General features: G+C 35.5%; 1 protein-coding gene across 9 annotated transcripts in view; it reads left to right on the top strand.

The window, feature by feature from the left end:
• STAU2 (staufen double-stranded RNA binding protein 2) overlaps positions 1-14,098 on the top strand; it is a 307,659-nt gene that overhangs the window by 131,296 nt on the left and 162,265 nt on the right. For all 9 annotated transcript variants that reach the window (XM_070802706.1, XM_070802704.1, XM_070802701.1 and 6 more), the window contains one exon: positions 10,610-10,670. In XM_070802706.1, the coding sequence (XP_070658807.1) occupies positions 10,610-10,670 (61 nt within the window). The remainder of the gene's footprint in view (positions 1-10,609; positions 10,671-14,098) is intronic.

Below are 14,098 nucleotides of genomic sequence, written 5' to 3'. Positions count from 1 at the left end.
AAAAGCAATTATAAAAATAAATCTTTAAAAGTAGCTTTTGAAAAGTTGGCTTTTTAAAAAAATAATCAAGGTATGTACATAACTGAGTGATGATGGTGGTGGTGGTTTAGTTGCTAAGTTGTTTCTGACTCTTGCGATCTCATAGACTATATCCTGCCATGCTCCTCTGTCCATGGAAGGATTTAAAAGTGCAAAAGAGTGGACAGTGAAGAAAAGATTAGCCTCACTTTACCCTGAGACCCTCAGACTTGGTCTCTTCCTAAAGGTATCTCCCATGTTTAGTTAATGTTTGTGCATCTTTTAGAATAGTGTCTGAATATAGTGAATCTTGTATAAGGATTAAAAAAAAAAAGAAGATAAATGTCCTCACAAAGATATTCTGTATGTATGCACGAATATATCTCCACTTTAAAAACATTAAGATTTAGTGAATTGCAGCTTAAAGAATTTTGACAAGTGTGTGTATATGACCACATCACAATTAAGATTTATAACATTACTGTTACCCCAGTTTCTTAATGCCATTTTATAGTAAATGTCTTTCCTTTTCCTCAGCTCCTGACAAACGCTGATCTGATTTCTGTCTCTACAGTTTTGCCTTTTCCAGAATGTTGAATAAATTGAATGGTATATTGTGTAGCCGTTTGTGTCAACCCTTAATTGTTGAGATTGATCCATGTTGTTGCATTTATCATGTTTATCATTTGTTATCATGTATCTTTTCTGTTTGTTATTGTTTTATTCTTTACCAACATTTAGGTTTTCAGTTTGAGGCTATTGTAAATAAAGTGGTTATGAACATTCATGTACAAATCTTGACTGTATATATTCTCTAATATAGCCTGTTAGGTACATATTCATATAATAGTGCACATGGCACTTTATTAGAAACTGAAGATGTTTTCCAGAGATGTTGTACCATTTTCATTTCCACAAGCAATGTTTGAGATTTCTGCTTACTCCACATCTTCTCTAGCTCTTGGTATTGTCAGTTTTTATAGTTTTGATGATGGTATTAGGTGTTTAATGTTGTTTTATTGGATTTCATTTCCATTTTCCCTAGTTAATAATGCTGACTAGTTCATCATATATTATTTACCACTCGTGTCTCTTTGAAGTATCTGTTCAGAATTTTTGTCTTTTAAAAAATTGGATGGTTTACTTTCTTATTATTGAGTTATAAAAGCTCTTTATATATTTTAGATGCCAGTGCCTTATCAGATAAAGGATTCTTGTCTCTCACCTTCTGTCTTCTCTTCTTCTTTTTTTACATATGTTGTCCAGTTGTCCAAACACCACTTGTTTAAAAGATTAATGCTTTTTCCATTGAGTTCGTTAGACCTTTGTTGAAAATGAGTTGACCACTTATGTGTGGATCTGTTTCTAGATTTTCTGTTTGTTAATCTGTATGTCTATTCTTCAACTGTACAACTGTATATAGAGTGTACCTTTTTTGGATAAGGTTTGAGATCAGATAAAGAACTTCATCTTTGTTCTACTTTTAAAAAATGGTTTTGGCTAATCTTTGTATCTTCATAATAAATTTTTAAATCAATTTCTACCAAAAAAATATCCAGTTGGAATTTTTCTTTGGGATTATGTTGAATAGTACATAGATCATGTTTGCATTTATTAATATATCTTAAAAATATTGAGTCTTCCAACCTTTGAACAAGATCTTGATCTGTTTATTTAGGTTTTTTGAAATATATCCCAACAGTGTTTGTACTTTTTTATAGAAATATCTTCCACATTTTTTATGTTTATCCCTAAATGTTTCATGTTTGTGGGTCCTATTGGTAATGGCATTGGTTTTTAATTTCAGTTTCTAATTCTTCTTTTCTAGCATATAGAAATACAGTTGTTTTCATATATTGACTTTGCATCCTATGACCTTGCTGAACTGACTTATCTGTTAAAGTAGCTTATTTTGTAGATTTTTTGCAATTTTCTGCATTGATGATTGTGTTATCTGTTAATAAAGACAGTTTATTTTTTTCTTGCTAATTTGTATGCTTTTATTTACTTGTCTTGCTTTATTGCCTTGAGTGAAACATCCCATTCAGTGTTGAATAGAAAGTTGATTGTTGAAACAGAAAAACAGGTATCTTGACTTTGTTCCTGATCTTACAAGGAAATTGTTCAGTGTTTGCTATTATATACATGATGCTTGTAGGCTTTTTATACACGCTCTACATCAGCTTGATAGTTCCTAGTGTTCCTGCTTTGTTGAAAAGTCTCCCCACCGTAACTATCAGTGAATGTTGAATTTTGCTGAATGTTTTCTCCGCATCTGTTTGATACTTGCATGATTTTTCTGTTTAGTTTGTGGATATGGTGAATTTTTTTTTAATTGATGGATTTTTAAAATTTATGTGATACAGGTTTCCCCCACTATCTGAAAGTAAAGCAATTCCTGTGAAACCTTTTGTAAGCCAAAATGGCCTGATACAAAGAAGCAATTACCTTAGGACTCATCTTGCTAATGAATGGACAAAATAAATCCAGACAGAACACAGATTCTCACACACGGTTCAAAGCTGTGGTGACTGGATGCTGAGATACTGAGTATAGTTGCCACTCTCCCTGCTCCTGGTGTGTGCTGCCTCAGTAATGGCTAGCTGGGAAGTAAAACACTGAATGCTATTTTTTGTTTTTCCATAAAAGTGAAAATCCTCTTTGGATTTCTTTTAGTTAGCAAAAACAGGTATTAGTGCATGCCTTTCATAAAAGCAAAGTGACATAAACTTTTGAAAAGTGTGAAATACCTGTATATACATACACAGCAAAAAATTACCATTTTAACCATTTTTAGGTGTACAATTCAGTGGCATTAAGTACATTTACATTGTTTTACAACTATCTCAACTATCCACTTCCAGAAAGTTTTCATCATCTGAAGTAGAAATACTGGTTTTAGTATCATTATCAGGGTAGTGCTAGACTCATATAGTAAGTTTGGAAGTATCTCCTTTTCTTTCATCATCTCAGAGAGTTTGGTATTCTTCCTTCATTAATCGTTGAGTAAAATTTACTGGTGGAGCCATCTGGGTTTATAATTTTTTTTGTAAGAAGGTTTTAAGTATAAATTGATGTAAAAATAGATATAAGACTACTCAGATTTCCTACTGTTGAGCGAGCTTTGGCAGTTTGAATCTTTCAAGGAGTCTGTCCATTTCCTCTGAGCTGAATTTAATGGTATAAAATTGTTCATAGGATTCCTTTGTTATTCTTTTAGTGGCTATAGCATCTATAATGATATTTTCTCTCTCATTTCTGATATTGATAATTGTTTCTTCTCTTTTTATATCCTGATGAATCTAGCTAGGGGTCTGTCAATTGTTTTTATCATATTCAAACAACAAGATTGTGATTTCATTGATTTTTTTCCCTGTTATTCTGTTTTCAGTTTTATTGATTTCTGTTCTTTATTTTATCCTTCCTTTATTTGCTTTGGGTTTAATTTTCTGTTCTTTTTCTAATTTTGTAAGCCAGAAGGTTAGGCTGTGGATCTGAGAATTTAGTGATATATATTTCTCTTTAAGTACTGGTTTAGCCCTGGCCCACAAATTTTGAGAAGTTGAGTTTTTACTTCATTTCATCAAAATATGTTCTAATTTCCCTTTGGTTTCTTCATTCAAGTCCTATATTTCTTCTGATTTTGTTTACTTCTTTTATCAAGTGCTAATGTCACCAACTATAAATTTGAATTTGACTACTTTAAATTTTATCGGTTTTGTTTTATATACTTTGAAGCTATGTTGTTATATACATATACATTTAGGATTGTTATATCTTTTTGATAACTTTACAACTTTATTATTATGTGATTTTCTTTCCATCCCTGGTAATATTCCTTGTTCTAAATTCTTTTTGATATTAATAGTCACTTCAGTTTTATTTTTATTAGTGTTTGCATGGGGTATTTTCCCCCCACCATTTTATTTTTAGCCTATCAGTGTCTTTATGTTTAAATTGATTTCTTTTAGAAAGCATATAATTGAGTCTTGTTTTTAAAAATACCCTTTGACAATCTCTACCTTTAGTTGGGAGTGATCAGACCATTTGTACTTATTGTAGCTTTTGGTATGGTTGGATTTAAACGTTTCATTTTTCTAATTGTTTTCTATTTATTCCATTTATTCTTTGTTCACTTTTTTCTCTTTGACCTCTCATGTAGTCGTGCATTTTACTTACCTTTATATGTATAAAACCCATAATTCATTGTTACAAATTTCGCTTTATATAGTTAATTTTCTTTCTATGTGGTTAGAATCACAGAAAATACATTTACCCTCATTTTTACCATTTTCAATACTGTTCATTTGTTTAGATCCAGATTTCTTTCTGGTATTATACTCCTGTTTGTAGAACTTCCTTTAATACTACTTGTATTAGCAGGTCTGCTGGCAGTGATTTCTGTCAACTTTTGTTTGATGAGAAATTTATTTTGTATTCATTTTAGAAGTTACTTTTGTGTGGGTATAGGATTCTGAGTTTTTCTGTTTCTTTCAGCACTTTCAGAGATCTCATTCAATTGTCTTATGACTTGCATAGTCTTGTATGAAGTCTGCTGTGATTATCTTCTTTTTCATCTTGACATGCTTTGTTCCTCCCTCTAAAGGCCTTCAGAAATGTCCTTTTTTTATTAGTTCTTAGCAGTTTAACTGTGATGTATCTAAATTTGATTCTTTCCTTTCTTTCTCCTCTTCTTCCCTCTCCTCCTTCCTTTTCTTTTTTCCCTGTCTCTTCATTTTCATCCTCTTCCTCCTTCCTTTCTTCTCCTTTTTGTATTTTTTTCTGCTTAATGAATATGAATATATTGGATCTGTGATTTGTTGTTTTTTTTAATTTTTGTCAAATTCTCAGCTGTTATCTTTCTTTTCAGATATTTCTTCTTCCTTGTTTTCTCTCTCCTTGAGAGTTTACAGTTATATATAACTGAAAATGCTGGGGAAAATGAAATGTTAATGAATTCTAAAAGACTGTGTGAGGGACAGCACAGCAGTTTAGAAAAATTAGACCATTAGTATTGTCTTATGGATCCAGGATTTTCTGTTCCTTTTTATTTTTCACTCCGTTTTTTTTTTGTGTGTCTCAGTTTGAGTAATTTCTATTAATTTATCTGTAATATTACTGACTTATTTCTTCAGGTGTGTCCATCTGTTAATAATGTTATCAATATTAATTTTCATCTGTGGTATTTTCCCCCTAGGATTTCCATATGCTTTTCTTATAAGGTTTCTGTTTTTCTAATGAAATTCTCCAAATATTCATGCATGTTGTCTGCCTTTTTCATTAGATCTTTTATCCTGTTAATCATAGATATTATAAAACTTATTTCTTAGAGTTCTAGCGCTTGGGTCATCTCTGGGCTCTGTTTTATTGACTTGTTTTCTTTTTAATTTTCATTTATTTATTTTTAATTGGAGGATAATTGCTTTACAATGTTGTATTTGTTTATGCTATATAACAACATGAATCAGCTATAAGTATACGTATATCTCCCCCCCACCACCACCCTTGAGCCTCCCTTTTATTGACTTCTTTATCATTTGACATATTTATTTTTGCAATTTTGGGTGTCTTATAATGTTTGAATGAACACTGGACATTGTGTATTGTGAAACAGTAAAGGCAGAGTTAAGTAGTACTTATGTTAAGAAACAGGCATGTCTCCCTTTCTGTCAGACTGTTAACATGGAGGGTGACATCAATCCAGTTGGTAATTAAGCTCATTTTGGGTGTTTTGTTTCCACAGTCACTATTAACTTCAGGTTCCTTTAGCTTTGGTTTGCCAGTGTCTTTGTTTTGTGTGGGGTGAGGTTTGGGGAAGATTTTCCTCAATATTTCTGCTCCATCCTCTGGTTTTATCAGTCCTCTCTTTGCTATGCCATGAGGTGAGGGATAGCTCTATGCTCCATAGTCAATTGCTGTTGTTTGTTATTTGGTTGTAGGATTGTGTTGGGTATAGAAGCATAGCTCTTGATTTTCTTGTACAGCTTCATTCTCAAACTCTGTGTGCCTGAGTCTCAGAAGTGGGTTTTTCCCTAATGTTTCTACCTCCGTCTCCATGACAGCCAAATTTTACTTTTGAACTGGAGGTTGTCTTAGGTGCAGTGGAGTTTTCCAGCCCCTTCCCCAGCATTTTCAGAAATCTGCTTAATATTGGTGCAGGGATTTGCTCTCAAGGTTTTCACCTCCTTCTTTTTTTCCTAGGAGCAGGTAACTTTTGCTTCTAGTCTTTTTGCAGAAACAGTGAGTCCTTGCCTGAGCTTTTGGAGCAACAAAATTTCTTGCCTTATCTCAGAGGCAGACAGGATTTGTTTCTTCCTTTTCTCTTGTAGCTTGTGCTGTTTGCTTTGTGTAAAAGAAGAGTCTAGTGAGTGAAGTCGCTCAGTCGTATCTGACTCTTTACAACCCCATGGACTGTAGCCTACACCACTTCTCCATCCATGGGATTTTCCAAGCAAGAGTACTGGAATGGGTTGCCATTTCCTTCTCCAGAGGAGTGTGCAGATTTCTGAGCTGTTCTCTGTGCTTCACACCTGCACCACTGAGTGAGGCTCTTTGGTTCTCTGCTGTATCTCCAGTTGTCCTGACTTCCCAAAGGAAGCCCATAGAAAAGAACTTCTCTCTGGAGTTCCTAATTTTTCTAAACTGCTGTGCTGACCCTCACACAGTCTTTTAGAATTCATTAACATTTCATCTGCTTTCTTCTTACCAATATTTTTGATATTCATCTCTTTTTTCTTTGCCAATGTTGAAATATTTTGTGAGCTGAACCTCGCCTCAGAGGGCTTTGTCACTCTCTAGAATTCATGTCATCTGTTTGCTTTACAATCTCAGATCTCTGATGGGTTTGAGAAAAGTTATGATTTCTTACATTGTCTGAGTCATTGTTATATTTCTACATTCTAAGGAAGAGCCGAACACTCTTTACTTTTTAAAAAATACACTGTTCTAGCATCTTGGTTTTTTTTTTTTTTCAATTACATGGGGTTTCGGTTACAACTTAGAGCTTGTTCCGCATCAAGATGTAACTGGCATGTGCTTCATTCTTTGTTATATTTGATTATTATATATTGTTCAAAGTAATACTCATATATGCATAACAAATCAAGACTTAGTCAAGATTAATGATATAAAGACTCAAGATTTATAATAAACCATGCTGTCCTGCCCTGGGACTGCCCATTTCTGTTACCTTTTTTATAGAGGCAACCACTTACTACCTGTTTTAGCTGTTCTGTTATTTTGTACTGTTAATAACTTACACTGCAGTTTCTTGATTTTTTTTCTTTTTAGATGTTATCTGGGTTCCTGCTTTGAAAACCAGAGAGTTAGTTTTCTTACTCAACATGTATAGTTTTCTGTGTCTCTCTAACTTATCCCTGTTACCCTCTGCCAAGTAAACGCTTCATGTACTGTTTAGTTTCTTTGTTTTTTCTTTGTTGGAGTTCTTTATCTTCCTCTTCTGTGTTGGATTATTTGTTTGATAGATCTGCTGAAGACCCAGTGTTTTGGTTCTTCTCTTCACGATTTCCCTGTTAATTCCTTTTGCCTCTCTCTTGTTGAGTTGCCTGCTTTCTGGACAGTTTCCTTGTTCTTAATTTATTTTCTTGTGTTGATGGAGTACACATTTTCATCGTTTCCTGATAGAGAATGCATGAGTAATATAGTTTTTTGAGACCTTGTAGTTCTGATATATCTTTCTATTTCCCCCACACTTAATTGGTAGTTTTTCTGAGAGATAATTCTAAATAGGAAATATTTTTTCCACAGTTTTGAAGGCATTGTACCAATGTTTTCTATCTCTCAGCATTACTGTTGAAATTCCAAAGTCTTCAGATTCTTTAGCCAATTTATGAAACTTTTACATTTCCTCTCCCTCGTGATGCTTTTCTCACATCTTTTCTCGGAAGTTCTGAAATTTCTTGAGCGACTGACTGTATTTGTGTATTCTTTGATAAATTGTTTTTGGGTGTTTGGGTTTTAATCCGAAAATTCGTGTACTTTAAAAGTGGAGAAACTTATATTTTTTCTCTGATGATTTCTTTCCTTCCATTTTTGCTGTTGGTTCTTTCTAGGATACCTGTTAGTCTAAGGAATGATTTTTTGCTTCTTTCTTTCTTCCTTTGTTTCTTTTCTGTTTCTCTTTTTGTTCTGTTTACTGGAGATTTTTTCAGTTTTGTCTTCCAGTCCTTCTTTGAAATATTTTCCTTTGGATACTGTATTTTTTATTTCCCAGAGCTATTCTTCATTCTCAGAATATTCCTTTTATAACCTCTTGTTCTTGTTTAATGGGTATAATACTTATGTCTCTCTGAGAGCTTTTTTTATTTTAATGATTTTTGAGGTTTTATTCTGTTCCCTGTGTTATGCTCACCATTCCTTGTGGATTGGGAGACTGATTATTGTCTTTAGAGGCCCAGTGATAAAGGGAGCTGGGGATCTTATCTTCCAGGATGTAACTTTGGAATCCATCTCTCTTTTCAATGTGGTGTATAGATCCATCCCATCCTCAGCTGTACCTGGTGTCCAGAGTCTCTTTGTTTTAGTCCTTTCTGAAGAGGCAACATTTTAGGAAATTTGTCTCCTTGGGGTCACAGAAGTGACCTGAAAGTTTCATAACATTTGAAAGACTTCCAAACAATCTTCCTATTTTCATACTCTTCCAGGATTCATCTTTAGAAGTACCAGGTGTGCTTCTGATTCCTGAGGCTTTCTGGGGTCCTGAAGCACAAATCAGTTTACTCTTTGTAAGCTCTTTGTTAGCTTCTAGCTCTGCAGGTGAGGTTTCAGCCGGCCCACACCTGCTAAGTTAGTTATAATTAATCTACTCTCCATGTTACAAATTTTGACTTTTCTCTTCTCTTGATTCCTTTCATATTCAGGGGAGGCTAGGGGCAGAGGGAAGGAGAGAGAGTTTATGGATTATTGGATTATCAATTTAGAGTTGTTTGGGGAGAGAGAAGAGATTACTCTTAATGTTTACTCTGTCATGTTAAAGCAGAAACCTTAGAAAAGCAGTTTCATTAGAGTGTTGAGATAGAAATCAGAGAGCAGCAGGCTTGGGATTCAGTTGATGAAAAATCAGGCTTAGGGAATAAAACAATATTTAAATAACTTTGGTTATTAGTGGAAGGAGAGAAAAGGAGGAATGAAGTGCTAAATATATTATTACCAACTTCAACTGAGCCCTCAAATGCCTGAGGATCTGTATTCTTCTAATCGTTGAGCTCTTTCTTTCCTAGACTTTTTGCTTACTGTGTACACTTTCCTTAGATTTATAACCTCCCTCCCTCCCGCAGCGCCCCCCTCTCTCTATGATCCTGTCTTGTGCTTCACAGAGAACATGTGTGTGGGAGTCTCGTCAGGCCTTCCCATCCATGTGTATCTGCATTTACACACGTTACCTTCTCTTCCACCCTTTCACAGTTGCAAGCTATTTGCTAGAAATGTAGTTTGTGTTTGGAGAAGGCAATGGCACCCCACACCAGTACTCCTGCCTGGAAAATCCCACGGACGGGAAGCCTGGTGGGCCGCAGTCCATGGGGTCGCTAAGAGTCGGACACGACTGAGCGACTTCACTTTCATGCATTGGAGAAGGAAATGGCAACCCACTCCAGTGTTCTTGCCTGGAGAATCCCAGGGACGGCAGAGCCTGGTGGGCTGCCGTCTATGGGGTCACAGAGTCGGACACGACTGAAGCGACTTAGCAGCAGCAGCAGCATAATATAAAATACCGATTATAAAAATAAGTATGTCTCCCCCACCCCGAAGTACTTTATATCAATAATACCAGCTCCACAAAAAGAGAACATAACCAGTTAATGTCACTTATAATTTGATTAAAATACTACTTGAGAATGTCTGAGCTCAGAGTGTATTTTTTTTAATTAAAATTTTTAATTTTTTTAAATTTTATTTTATTGTTAAACTTTACAACATTGTATTAGTTTTGCCAAATATCGAAATGAATCCGCCACAGGTATACACGTGTTCCCCATCCTGAACCCTCCTCCCTCCTCAGAGTGTATTTTACACTAAATGTTGACCAAATCATCTGGCAAAAGCCAGGATATTCCAGATTTTGCTTCGAGTTAGGGTTTAGTTTTCAGTTTTTTGTACCTGTCATTAGCAGTATTCAGTGACCCTTATCATGACGTTTCCAGAACAGACATAATAATATTTCTATCATTAATTTAACTTCAGAAGTGATAAAAAATCTCTTTTAGTTACTTTAGCACTTGCGATGATTATTGTTTACTGTTTGAAAACAAATTATTTACTTCTTCACCACCTTGATAGTGCCCATGTTATACATAATATATATACTAAATATTATGCTAAATACAGGGCTTTCTTGATGATGTAAATTATAAATTTAAATAGATAAAATCAGGAGGCATAAGAAACAGATACGAATGTAGAAAAGGGATAGATGTTATAGTTCTTGTTAGTAATTCTTGTGTCCGTGGTCCTGGGGTCAGCAGTGGAGAGGATGAACAGAATAACCTGTACCCTTTTTTTATTAATTAGGATTAACTTTTTTTTTGAATTTACATTTCTTTCCTGAATTTAAACAATCGGTTTAATTTTTCAGACAGGGGAAAACAAAGGATGGAGTGGTCCAAAGGCTGGGTTTCCTGAACCAACAAATAACAGTAAGTTTCTACGTTTATATTAGCTACACTTGGTGTTCGTCAGTGGTTCCATGACATGTCCCTCACTGGGAATTTACTGGGTCTGAGATGCTATGCTAAGTGTTTTGAAGGATGCAGGAAGTTGTGGTGTTTGCTTTCCTGCAACTGACAGAAGACACAGCAACTTATATCTTTAACATGGTTAAGTCATTGCAGACAGAAAACCATTTTATCCATAAAGTGATGATGTTGTTTTTTTTAAAGTTGTTTTTATTGTGACATTATCACAGTAGAAAAGAATCAAGAAAGAGAAACAGTTATCTACCAGTCCAATGTAACCCAGCATTAACTGTATTCACAGTTCTACTTTTTTAGGTACACACACAGGTACTTTAACATAATTAGAATATAGACAAAAATTTGTAGTGTGTTTTCATTTAACACTGTAGTACACATTTTTTAGGTTGTGCTGAGTCATTAGAATTTTTGGTATTTTATTAAAGTAACTAATTGAAATATCAGAAATGTAAGGATAAAATTGCTCACAATTTTATTCCAAATAATAGTATATCATCATTTAAAAATCCACTTCAGTTCTGAAGTGGGAGAAGGGAGCTGTGGTGATAGCTCCCTTCCTGGAGTGAATCCTCTAACTAAATACTTCTAAGTAGTTAATGGGAAGATGAAAGGGTCTTCCTGAGTCTTTGGGACCTTGATTGTTTTCAGCTCAAAATAATCTACATGTCACAGAGAAACATTTTAGGATGGCAGGCAAATTTTGCTCACCTAAGATAATTCCCAGTGTTTGGAGCATCCTCCTGGTTGCTAGATAGTATGCTGCCTGATTCATGAATCATCGAATAAAGCCAATTCGTTCTTCAAAAAAATTTTTAAAGAATAAAAATAAAAATCCACTTCAGGTATTTCTGTTTTCAAAGGTACATGATCAATGTTATACATTGAAAGTGTAGACATTTTTAACTTCCTCCCCGCCTCTCCCCAAAAGCATCTGTTTTCACTGAAGTGACCATTTAACTGTAAATCAGTAAAATGAAACAGCCAGCCAGTGAAGACCCTGGCAAAGTGAAGTCCCCAGTAAAGTTGGATCTCTCTCATCTCTAACCCCAGTTCTCTTCCTGATAACCTTCAGAAGCAGAATTAGCTTAAATACGTAAATTGTTGTCATGAAGAGTATATTCTTTCATATTAGTAGCTCATCTTTTGATGTATAATGAAATTTGTGACAATTCTTATCAGAGCCTGCTTATGAGAATTGAATTCTTGGATTATCAAAACTAGCCTCTTGAAAAAACTGTTTCAGTGAGGCAATGGTATTCATGAATTATTTTCTGGGAATAATTTCAATAATTCAGTATGAGTCTGGGCCTTTTGTCTGTGTATGTAAGGATGTTGAATGTGATAGGCTCAGCACATTGCCCGAAGGAAAAATGGAATCAGTTCAGGATTCTCAGAGAGTTTTTAATTCCTTTGTTGTTTGAATATAGAGGATTGAATTTACTTGGGCTTCCCTGGTGGCTTAGACAGTAAAGAATCTGCCTGCAGTGTGGGAGACCTGGGTTCGATCCCTGGGTTGGGAAGATCCCCTGGAGGAGGGCTTGGCAACCCACTCCAGTATTCTTGCCTGGAGAATCCCGTGAACAGAAGAGCCTAGCGGGCTACAGTCCATGGGGTTGCAAAGAGCTGGACATGACTGAGTGACTAAGCAGAGCACATAGTTATTTGGTCAAGGAATGTGAGAAACATTCAGTTGATTTCAGTTTTATGTAAAGTACTTAGCACAGGAGCTATTTCTTAGCAAACACATAATGAATGTTAGTTTTCTTCCATGCCTTCTTCCCCCCCACCCCTGTTTTTTTAATAAAAATTCTATAAATTTATGTAGGCTTGCCAAAAATGTCATTCTTAAACTTCTTATCTCAGATTTTTCTGCATGTACACGTGACCAAAGAATATGTATGGTTTGTATTTGAATGATTACTTTTGACATTAGATTTTTTTTCAGAGAACATGAACATTACATATTTAAATATGGAAGTCAGATAGTTGTTAATTTGGTAGTTTTAACATGAAAGCACATTATAGATGACCTGAAGCCTCCATCACTAAACAGTGGTATTTTGACCCTCATCTTTACGTCTGTTGATTTTTTTTTTTTTACTTTCTGAAGGATTTGGAGCTCCTTTGCAATTAGGGGAAGAAATATCACAAAAAGGCCAGTGAGTTTCACTGATGAGAAATGTATAAGCATGTCTAAAAGATTTGCTTTAAACATAATGTTGGAAATGATAAGCTGTTTGAAGCATCCTTAAAATTTAACCAAATGTTAGCACTTTAGGACTTTCTCTGGTCTCCAGTAGTTCAAAATCTGAAAGAAGAATGCTCCCTGGCCCCTTCCCAATATTGTGGAGGTGAGAAAGCTGATACAGAGGTTCTCTGAGTGGGCCCCGCCCAGGTTACCACAGACAGCGAGGGCAGTCCAGCTCTGACAGTCAACTGTCTCTCTTCTCCTGAGAGAAGTGTAGTAAAACCCCTGGGTTCTGTGTAGTGGAACCCCTGAGTCCTCTGGAGCCAGCTCCTAGCTACTTTAAATACAAGAAAAAGTAGATCACTATGATGACTCCATCACTTAAAAAGTAATTTAAATTCACATAGTATGATAGCTTTTAGGTTAAAGTCTCTTCTACTTAATCAGTTCCTTAAGTTTGAAATTCTGCCCTAGGTGTTTCCTGTCCTGTGGACAATATGTGTCTTAGTGTTTTGCAGGCAGAAGTTAGAGCAGGGGTTGCTCAGGATGGCATGTGAGGGGAAGACAGGAGTTTGAGACTGCCTGAGCTGTCCGCCTCACTACCCGCCTCACTACCCGCCTCACTGCCCGCCTCACTGCCCGCCTCACTGCCCGCCTCACTGCCTGCCTCACTGCCCGCCTCACTGCCTGCCTCACTGCCCGCCTCACTGCCATATTGTATGACCTTGAGCAACTCAGTTTACATCTTCTTGTTCAATGTGCTCTGTTATGAGTTACACATATCAGTTTATAATGTTAAGTGTCTTTGATTTTCTAAACTTGACTAATCACCCTTGAATAACATCTAAAAAGGTAACATTACTTTGTAAACAACAAAATGTCATAAGGTGACTCTCTTCATTGTTTTCTTGGCTAAACTTTACTTCACAAATTGTAGTTAAAAAGAACAAAATTTTAACCACTCATTATTTGGATAAATACTATGAAATTAACTTGAAGCTATAGTATACAAAAATTAAGAGAATGCAGAATTGTAAAGGGGAAAGAAGACAATTTTAGCCTGGTGCAGTTAGCACCTAACTGTCTGCTGCTGCTGCTGCTAAGTCACTTCAGTCGTGTCTGACTCTGCGACCCCATAGATGGCAGCCCACCAGGCTCCCCCATCCCTGGGATTCTCCAGGCA

The sequence above is a fragment of the Bos indicus genome, chromosome 14 (genome assembly GCF_029378745.1).
Source record: "Bos indicus isolate NIAB-ARS_2022 breed Sahiwal x Tharparkar chromosome 14, NIAB-ARS_B.indTharparkar_mat_pri_1.0, whole genome shotgun sequence".
NCBI lineage: Eukaryota > Metazoa > Chordata > Mammalia > Artiodactyla > Bovidae > Bos > Bos indicus.
This window is presented reverse-complemented; position numbering and strand designations above follow the sequence as displayed.